Source organism: Leucoraja erinacea, chromosome 12, assembly GCF_028641065.1.
Source record: "Leucoraja erinacea ecotype New England chromosome 12, Leri_hhj_1, whole genome shotgun sequence".
Lineage (NCBI taxonomy): Eukaryota > Metazoa > Chordata > Chondrichthyes > Rajiformes > Rajidae > Leucoraja > Leucoraja erinaceus.
Window position 1 is genome coordinate 1,954,432 of NC_073388.1, and position 10,412 is coordinate 1,964,843.

General features: G+C 51.1%; 1 protein-coding gene across 1 annotated transcript; it reads right to left on the reverse strand.

Annotated features, from left to right (window-relative positions):
* Positions 1 to 472: 472 nt before the first annotated feature.
* LOC129701987 (protein FAM162A-like) lies at positions 473 to 10,208 on the reverse strand. The gene is made up of 4 exons (XM_055643445.1): positions 9,992 to 10,208; positions 6,772 to 6,880; positions 3,183 to 3,291; positions 473 to 1,942 (listed from the first exon to the last, which is right to left on the reverse strand). The coding sequence occupies exons 1-4, from the start codon at positions 10,170 to 10,172 to the stop codon at positions 1,835 to 1,837; spliced, it is 507 nt and encodes a 168-aa protein (XP_055499420.1). The 5' UTR covers positions 10,173 to 10,208; the 3' UTR covers positions 473 to 1,834.
* Between the last annotated feature and the right edge of the window lie 204 nt (positions 10,209 to 10,412).

The window sequence follows — 10,412 nt, forward strand, 5'->3', positions numbered from 1 at the left end:
AATAGACAGATGTTTCTTCACCTTGAAGAAGGGTCCCGACCTGAAACGTCGCCTGCCAGATGCTGCCCGATGAGTTCCTCCAGCACTTTGGGCAAAGATTAACTAGACAGATACAGTGTGGACACAGGCCCCTCAGTCCAACTTGCCCACACAATGTCCCAGGTACACTAGTCCCACCTGCCTGCGTTTGGTCCATATCCCTCCAAACCTGTCCTATCCATGTATCTGTCTAAATGTTTCTTAAATGCCGGGATAGTCCCAGCCTCAACTACCTCCTCTGGCAGCTTGTTCCATACCCCCACCACCCTTTGTGTGGAAAAAATTTACCCCTCAGATTCCTCTTAAATCTTTTCCCCCTTCACCTTAAACCTTTGTCCTCTGGTCCTCGATTTCCCTGCTCTGGGCAAGAGATTCTGTGCATCTAAAACTGGGTGATTTTGAAACCAAATAAACACACGTGGAGCCAATGAGGTACAGATAATACTTTACTCAGATTTTCACAAAAATATATCAAACTCGAATTTCTAACAAACAATAAAGTGATTTAATGAATAATAATATTTTGAGTGTTGGAGACGGGGTGAGGAGTGTGTGTGTGTGAAGATGCTGCTGTGGTGGACTGAGGTGAGGTACCTGCAGCCTCACTCTTCAATATTCTATGTGGAACGCTGGCAGCTGCGCTCACATCAACGAACATTGAAGTGTACGGCAGGCATCGCAAACTGGATTTACAACAGAACAGACTCCCGGTAAAACAAACAAAATACCTGAAATATTCATCAAATGTAAAAGTAGAAATAGTGCCGAAGATAGTTTGATTGCTTAGTTGAAAGATACAGCACGGAAACAGGCCCTTCGGCCCAACGAGTCCATGCCGACCATCGATCATCCCTTCACATCGGTTCTATGTTATCCCACTTTCTCATCCACTCTCTGCACACTAGGGACAATTTGCAGAGGCTAATTAACCTACAAACCCGCACGTCTTTAGGATGCAGAACGTGCAAACTCTACACAGATAGCGCTCGAGGTCGGGGTCGAACCTGGGACTCTCGTGCTGTGAGGCAGCGACTCTACCCGCTGCGCCACTGTGCCGCCCAATAGTTGATGTGAGACTGTCTTATATGTGAACTAATGTTACCAGAGCAGAGACCATGAGCTGAACAAGGCTGTGAACTGAACATGGTTTGGGTGCAGTTGAAAATAAACCTCTAATCCCTCAGTGAGTGGAAAACTCATCAATGCAGTTAATAAGGAGACAAAGGAACTGCAGATGCTGGCTTACAAAAAAACAAGACACAAAGTAGACTGGAGTAACTCAGCGGGTCAGGCAGCATCTTTGGCGAACATGGACAAGTGACATGTTGGGACCCTTTGCAGGGAGAGGGTGGGATTTGAAGGTCAAGGCATGGTGGGGAACCAGTAGATGTGTTGCTTGACAGCAGCAGGTCCAGGGTGGGGGCAGGGGCAAAGGGAATATCCCACAGGGGTTGGGTTTAAATGTGAGAGTGAATGAACACAGGGAGATGTTGATGAGATCCACATCCAGTGTGGATAATACCTGCTTCAACCAACGACACAGACACAAGGGGCTACAGGTGCTGGTTTGTTCCAAAGATAAGGCACAAAGTGCGGGTGCAACTCAGCGGCCCAGGCAGCATCTCTGGGGATCAATGACAGGTGAGGTTTTGGGTCCGGACCAGAAGATGTTTCTTCTACCCCCAGAGTCTGAAGGAAGGTCCTGACCCGTGTCATCACTGGTGTTGTTTCTGCGGAGCTGCTGCCCGAGTTGTCCCAGCACCGTGAGCTTTAGATGCTGCTGAATGTCCGTCAGTTACTGGGTCTTGTCAGCCACAGTCCCGTGCTCCAGCATGTACTGCTCCTTCAGCTTGGCCTTCTTCTCCAGGTTCCACTTGGTGAGGTTCTCACGTTGTTTAAAAGCCTGCAGGTGGAGGAAGAGCAGCTGGTCACAGCTTTGGATGGTCTTTGTCCAGTTTAGTTTAGTTCACACATACAGGGTGGAAACAGGCCCTTCGGCCCACCGAGTCCATGCTGACCAGCGATCACTGGTACACACACACCCCTGGTCACACACACACGCACACACGCACGCACGCACCTATCCTATACACTGGGGACAATTTACAGAAGCCAATTAACCAACAAGCCCGCACGTTTATTTTTGGAATACGAGACAAATCCGGAGAATCCAGGGGGGATCCCACACGGTCACGGGGAGAACGTGCAAACTCCACACAGACAGCAGCCCTAGTAGTCAGGATTGAGCCCGGGTGCCTGATGCTGTGAGGCAGCAGCTCTACCCGCTGTGCCACATTGTCGCCCTGTGTCTTGGGAGTTTTAGAATCATCGCTGAGCTCGTCCCACTGAATGGGCAAAGAGGCTGCCCAGAGTTTCACATGACTGACACGTGGACCAGAGATGAGGGTGACCCTGCCCTGGACATCTCTGCTCACCGTCCCCCTCCCCCCAGAGACATGACCGAGAGCGGCCCCTTGGGGTGACAAGGGTGCGGAGTGAATATACAGGCCCGTCTCAGCTGGGGAAGACCCACCAGATCCCGATGTTGTCTGCGCTGGCACCTGGATCCATGCCGATGATCCAGAGTCAACTGGCAGTGTGGGCAATGAGGGGCGTACTGTGGAGGGACGTGATGTGTGGGCTATAATATGGGGAACGTGAGCTCACCCACTCTGTGGGAAGAACAGAAAGGAAGAATGGTGTGGCATGCAGATGTGTTGGTGGTCAGAGACAGATCACTACTGTAGCAAATGGTATGTAACACAAAAGAACTGCAGATGCTGGTTTAGACCAAAGATGGACACAAAATGCTGGAGTAACTCATCGGGACATAAAGGTGTTGGAGGAACAGCAGCTCATATTTCACTTGGCGAGCTTACACCCCCCCCCCACACACACACACCCACCCACACACTGATCAGTTTGATTAAGTGTCTCGACCTGAAACGTCACCCATTCCTTTTCTCCACAGATGCTGCCTGCCCCACAGAGTTACTCCAGCACTTTGTGTCCTTATGCGTAAACCAGCACCTGCAGTTCCTTGTTTCGCCATTGATGGTCATGAGAGTCTCGGGCTTTCTCTTTGGCGAGGGGCGAGGAGGGTGGGTGTAGGAGATGCCAGCACAGGTTGGTAGAGAACGTACCTTCTTGCCCGAAACCACCATCACCACACAGGCCCCCACACTCAGGGCGATCATCAGGTAGCAGATCTGTACCCTTATCTTGTTCCTTGCTGCGTGAAGCATCTCGATGCTGTGGGGAAAATTAACACACGTGTTGGAGAGAACTTCAGCAACCGTCAAAACCACCCTGACATCAGGATCATTGCGGCTGGCACAGTGACTAGTGTTAGGCACACACGATGCACTAGACACATGCAGCCGAGACACACACACACACACACACACTCACACCCACACCCACCAATACAACCTTCACCAGACCACCATCAGCAGCCTTGCCCCTGACTGCTCTTAGAAGTACAGCACAGGAACAGGCCCTTCGGCCCATTGAGCCTATGCTGACCTGCGATCACCCACACATTAGCAACACTCTTCACACATAATTTACATTTATACCGGAGCCAATTAACGAACAAACCCGCACGTCTTTGGAGAGTGGGAGGAAACCGGAGCGCCCGGAGAAAACCCACACAGGTCACAGGGAGAACGTACAAACTCCGCAGTCAGGATGGAACCCGTGTCTCTGGCGCTGTGAGGCAGCAACTCCACCACTGTCCTACCCTGCGCCCCCACCTCAAATAGGGGCAAAGTTTAAAATAGATGTACAGAGGATGGCGAGTTCCCGTGTGGGGTGGTGGAGGCAGATACAGGAGGGGACAGGCAGAGAATGGAGGGATATGGATCACATGCGGGCAGATAAGAGTTGGTCTTGGCATCCTGTTCAGCTCAGACACTGTGAGCCAAAAGGGCTGTTGCCGTGCAGTGCAGTTCAATGTTAAGAACATAGTACAGCGCAGGCCGTTCGGCCCACAATGCCCGTGTCGAACACAATGCCAAGAGCAACTCTTACCTGCCCGCATGTGATCCATATCTCTGTGCCTGTCTATACGCCTCTTAAACGCCACTATCCTAACTGCCTCAAACTGTTCAACATTCTAAGCAAGGAAAATCCAGCATTAGGAAAAAGTCTTCAAGATAATTGGATTTGGAGTCCTAGCAGTAAAAAAGTCAACCGCATGATGGGATGGGGTACTGGGATGGCGGTGGGAGGTGGGGGAACGGGCAGAGTCGGAGGGAAACCTTTCCAGTTTCACAGGCCTATGGTCATCCATGTAATATTGGTCGAACTTGTTGAGGAAGGGATGGCACTCAGGATTAGGCACCAAGTTTATTCTAGATATCGTGTGGGAACGGGCCCTTCAATCTACATCGACCACCCATACCCAATCCTACACAGTAGACACAATTTACACAAGCCAATTAACCCACAAACCAGCACGTCTTTGGAGTGTGGGGGATGACACTAACTACAGGGGGAGCAGTGTTAGCAGTGGAGGAGGGGACAGGGAGACTGCAATGGACTTGGATATGGATCACATGAGTGGGCAAATTTGGAGTTGGTATAATGTGGATAAATGTGAGGTTATCCATTTTGAGGCAAAAAAAGGGCTGTTGACTATTGCTAAATGGTGGCCAATGTTAAGGGGGGAGTGCAGCGACCTGGGCCGGTCGGCCAGTCATTGAAAGTGCCAGGTCGCACACAATGAAGAAAGAGAAACTGTTAGCCTGCAAGAGGATTTGTGATCCATATCTCTGTGCAGTCTATACAGGGTCCTCTTAAACGCCACTACCTGGAATTGCGTACAGTTTTGGTCAACAAATCTGAGCAAGGACAATTGCCATAGAGCAGGAGAAAAGTCTCAGAGATGCTGGATTTGGACTGTCTTATAGAAAGACTGGAATAGACTTGGTTTATACTCTCTAGAATTTAGGAGGATTGGTACTGGGAGGGGATCTTATAGAAACTTACAAAATTCTTAACCGTTGGAACAGGCTAGATCACAGGAAGATTGCTCCTGATGTTGGGGAAGTCCAGGACAAGGGGTCACAGCTTAAGGATAAGGGGGAAATCCTTTAAAATCGAGATGAGGAGAACTTTTTTCACACAGATAGTGGTGAATCTCTGGAACTCTCTGCCACAGGGGGTAGTTGAGGCCCTTGGCTATATTTAAGAGGGAGTTAGATGACCTTGTGGCTAAGGGGATCAGAGGGTATGGACCCAATCCTACGGGATACAGTGGATGATCAGCCACAATTTTACATGGCGGCCAATCGAACCCACAAAACCAGCACTAATTTGGATGTTGTGGGAGGAAAACCGGAGCACCCAGAGAAAACCCACCAGGTCACAGGGAGAACGTGCAAACTCCGTACAGACAGCGCCCCATGTCAGGATCGAACCCGGTTCTCTGGCGCTGTGAGGCAGCAACTTTACTGCTGGGCCACTGTGCCGCCCTGGATCCCGAGATGAAGATGTTGGCTTACAAGGAGAGTTTGGCAGGTTGGGCCTTACTGATTGGTGAGACCCGAGGGATTCTGCAGTAGAGGATGCGAAACTGTTCCTACACCATCTGTAGTTGTTCCCTTCCAGCCATCTGCTTGGGCAAGAGGAAGCAGTGCGTGTAAACGGTGTGTGCGCTGTTCCCCGCAGTATCAGCTACAAAGTGTTCACACATTAACCTGCTGCCAGATGTACTGGGAGGTCTGGGACACACAGCATACGGTTGTAGCAGGAGATGGAGGATTCATCCCAACTTGGATACCTATTCCTAGAATTGCAGTGAATTGTGGACATTGCAGCCCAGACCATCACACAAACCAACCTCCCTTCCATCGACTCCGTCTACACCACACGTTGCCTCGGCAAGGCCAGCAGCATCATCAAGGACCAGTCGCACCCCGGCCACTCCCTCTTCTCCCCTCTGGCACGAGGTACAGAAGTGTGAAAATGCACTAAACTGAATTCCCCGATCTATCACTACAATGCAGACAGCATCACGTTAGATGAGGGGATTAATCTCCAACAGGGGCCTGAGGAGCATGTTTTTCACCCAGATGGAGGTGGGTATATGGAAACAGCTGCCAGAGTCGGTAGTTGAGGCTGTTAGTTTAGTTTAGAGATACAGGGTGGAAACAGGCCCTTTGGCCCAGCGAGTCCGTGCCGACCAGCGATCACCCGTACACTAGTTCTATCCGTTACATTATGGACAATTTATAGAAGCCAATTAACGCACAAGCCTACACGTCTTTGGAATGTGGGAGGAAACCGGAGCACCCGGAAACACATTTAAAAGCAGCAAGCATCGTTTAAAGACAGGTGCATGAATGGGGAACATTTAGAGGGATAGATGGGCCAAATGCAGGGAAATGGGACTAGCTTAGATGTTGCACAGATGGACACAAAGTGCTGGAATAACTCAGTGGGTCAGGCAGCATCTCTGGAGAAAAGGATGGGTGACTGAAGAAGGGTCCTGACCCGAAACATCACCCGTCCTTTTCCTCCATAGATGCTGCCTGGCTACTCCAACACTCTGTGTCTTATCCTTGTCTCTAGATTTTGTCTTAGGGGAGGTATCTCTGGTGAGATGGGCCAAAGGGCCTGTTTCCCTGCTGTTTGACTTTGGCTCAATATGGTCCAAGGCATACAACCAATAAGGAAGTTCGTAAGGAGCAAGGTGGAGGATTGTGGAAAGGTTGAAGTGTGACTTACGAGACAATTTCTGGTATATCCTGGTCCCTCTTGAACCGTCCCACCCATAGCAGAACCTTTCTGTCGTAGGCTGAGGGTATCCGGCCCTGTAGTCTGTAGGGTGAACATTCTGCCAGATACAAGAGCAATATTAAACACTGGAGATTTAACAAACTCACATCGTACATTCCGATTGTCCTAGTACAGTTTCAATTAACCCGAGGAAAGGTCTTTCTTTAGGTCAGTGAAAGTCAGAGGGAGAGAGAGAGAGATACAACACAGAAACAGGCCCTTCGGCCCACTGAGTCTGTACCAGCCATTGCAACCAATCAAACATTCAATCCATTTTTGTTCTCCCCACATTCTCATCACTTGCCCCCCCCCCCAGATTCTACCCCACACCAGGGACAATTTATAGTAGCCAGTTTAACCCACTGACCCATGTCTTTGGGGCGTGGGAAGAAACCAGATCACCTGGAGAAAACCCACGTAGTCACATGGAGAACGTTGCAAACTCTATAGAGAGCAGTGGAGGTTGGGGTTGGCACTCCAGGCAGCGGTTCTTCCCGCTGTTCCGCTCCCATGAGGGTACATGGTGGCAGTCAGCCCCCTGCCTGTGGGGGAGGGGGGGGTGCTGTCTGAGGAGTTGTGTTGGTCCCGTAGAGGGGACTAACTGCTGGAGTGAGCGGAGTGTCTATAAAGCAGGCACTAAGTCCTCAATGATGCTGGACCTGCCCTCACCCAGCACATTCTGCAACTGGCTACTCCAATAGTATCAATGGATTAGTGATACAGCACAGAAACAGGCCTTTTGGCCCAGCTAGTCCACACTGACCATCGATCGCCTGTTCACACTAGTACACACTAGGGTGCCCACTCCCTACACACTAGGGGGCAATTTACAGAAGCCAATCAACCTACAAACCCGCACATCATTGGGATGTGGGAGGAAACCGGAGCACCCGGAGGAAACCCATGGGGGTCACAGAGAGAACATGCAAGCTCCACACAGACAGCATCCAAGGTCAGGATCGAACCCGGGTCTCTGGTGCTGTGAGGCAGCAGCTCTATCAACTGTGCCACCCCTAATAACTACACCCCACACAGTACACCCATAGCCATTCCTATTGTCCCATTACAAGAAAGGTCCTGAACCAAAACATTGTCTATCCATGTTCTCCACAGATGCTGCCTGACCCGCTGAGTTACTCCAGCACTCTGTGAAACGTCACCTATCCATGTTCTCCACAGATGCTGCCTGACCCGCTGAGTTATGGTGCAGCAGCATCTATGGAGCGAAGGAAATAGGCAACGTATCGGGCCGGAATCCTTCTGGAAATAGGCAACGTTTCGGGCCGAAACCCTTTCGGGTTTCGGCCCGAAACGTTGCCTATTTCCTTAGCTCCATAGATGCTGCTGCACCCGCTGAGTAACTCCAGCACTCTGTGAAACGTCACCTATCCATGTTCTCCACAGATGCTGCCTGACCCGCTGAGTTACTCCAGCATTTCTGATTTCCTTTTGAAAGCCACCACTGAATTGTTCTCTCGTTCATTAATCCTGGTCTCCAGATCCAATCTAGCCGCTCGCTAACTTGACAATCTCCCCATCCCACTGGCTTTTCTGCAAATGGTTTTGAAAGCTAATTCTCCGCCTACAACTTGCAAACATCGCGGCATCAGAGAGTAGGCAAGGAGTTGGTGATCAACAGGAAACCACACAGGCTGAGTCATGCTGCGTGTCAGATTTCATACGTCAGCGGTGAAGCAATCACCTCCCTTTACAGTAAGCTGAAACTAATTCCCCACCGCCCTCAGTTTAATTCCTCTTTTGCAATAAGCGTCTCACCTCTCCCAACAAAGTCCAGCTGCATTTCACCGAGACCTCCTGCTGTTTAACATACACGACCCACCCTCATGTTTCAGTGTTAACTGCTTGAGAATTTACAATGAAACTATATCTAATTTCCAACAACAAATAGATTCCTTCTCTCCAGAGATGTTGCCTGTTACTCCAGCATTTTCCTGGACTGAAATTAAAATTTCCCAACAGTTAAAATAGGGTCATAGAGAGTCATAGAGTGATACATTGTGGAAACACGCCCTTCAGTCCAACTTGCTGAACATGTCCCAGATACATTAGTCCCACCTGCCTGTGTTTGGTCCACACCCTCTACAAACCTGTCCTATTCATGTACCATGATGGGGAAAAACAGATGCTGGTCTTCGTGTTATATTAAAACGGAGACGCAGAATAAATAGGAAAAGACACAGAGTGCTGGAGTAACTCAGCGGGTGCAGCAGCATCTATGGAACTAAGGAAATAGGTAACGTTTCGGGCCGAAACCCTTCCGGGTTTCGGCCCGAAACGTTGCCTATTTCCAGAAGGGCTTCGGCCCGAAACGTTGCCTATTTCCTTAGCTCCATAGATGCTGCTGCACCATAACTCAGCGGGTCAGGCAGCATCTGTGGAGAACATGGATAGGTGAAGTTTCACAGAGTGCTGGAGTAACTCAGCGGGTCAGGCAGCATCTGTGGAGAACATGGATAGGTGACGTTTCACAGAGTGCTGGAGTAACTCAGCGGGTCAGGCAGCATCTGTGGAGAACATGGATAGGTGACGTTTCACAGAGTGCTGGAGTAACTCAGTGGGGCAGGCAGCATCTGTGGAGAACATGGATAGGTGACGTTTCAGACTTTCTCAGTCTGAAGAAGTCTGGACCCGAACCGTCACCTATCCATGTTCTCCACAGATGCTGCCTGACCCGCTGAGTTACTCCAGCACTCTTTATTTTGTGTCAACAAAATAAAGAGCTGTGAGAGGAATGGATTCTCCTTGAGTTTCAGGGGATTATGGGTTAAGGATTGGCCACGATTGGGTTCGGCAGCGTCTCCACACAGACTGCAGGGGAGCCGAGACCGCAGGCTGTGGCGGATATGACAGAATTACAATTAAACCAGGCAGTGTTTGTACACCTTGCCACATCAGCTCAGCAAACAGTTCCAGCAAGCTCTGTCTCCATTAAAAATGTACGGGCAGTTTATACACAATAACCCAGCTCGCCATCAGTGGGAGAGTGAGATACAGTGACCCACCGTCCCCGCCCCACTCACCCCACCCCCTGTATAGACCAGCTGGACACCGACTCCCGACCTCCCGTCTCCCACACACGCTGCCCGACCCGCTGGGTATCAAGAACTGGCACCACCCAACCCCAACTCCCCTCCCGTCTGAAACTCACCGTCCCGGGCCGCGGGGGCTGGGGTTGAGGCTGGGGCTGGGGCAGGGCTGCCCCGGGCGGGGGTGCCGAGGTCCTGGGCCGGCCGGCGAGCGGCTGAGTGGAGGCTCCGGGTCGGGGTCCGGGCAGCGGCGGCCAACAGGCGCTGGGACACGGAGAGAGACAGCGACACAGCTCGCTGCATGGTGACCGTATACAGAATGGTGGGTGGGAGGAGAGAGGGGAAGGACAGAGAGAGGAGGGACAGAGAGAGGAGGGAGGGACAGAGAGAGGAGGGAGGGACAGAGAGAGGAGGGAGGGACAGAGAGAGGAGGGAGGGGGGAGAGATAGAGGAGGACAGAGAGAGAGGAGGACAGAGGGAGGGGGGACAGAGGGGGGGGGGGGGGAGGGACAGAGGGGAGGGAGGGAGAGGAGGGAGGGACAG

Bases quoted from the DNA above. Each gene is read 5' to 3' on its own strand.
- LOC129701987 (XM_055643445.1), bottom strand. From the start codon at position 10,172: ATGCAGCGAGCTGTGTCGCTGTCTCTCTCCGTGTCCCAGCGCCTGTTG. The intron at 6,881-9,991 runs GTGAGTTTCAGA...TGTATCTGGCAG, and splicing joins AGCCCCCGCGGCCCGGGACG to AATGTTCACCCTACAGACTA. The intron at 1,943-3,182 runs GTACGTTCTCTA...CTCCACCTGCAG, and splicing joins TGGTGGTTTCGGGCAAGAAG to GCTTTTAAACAACGTGAGAA.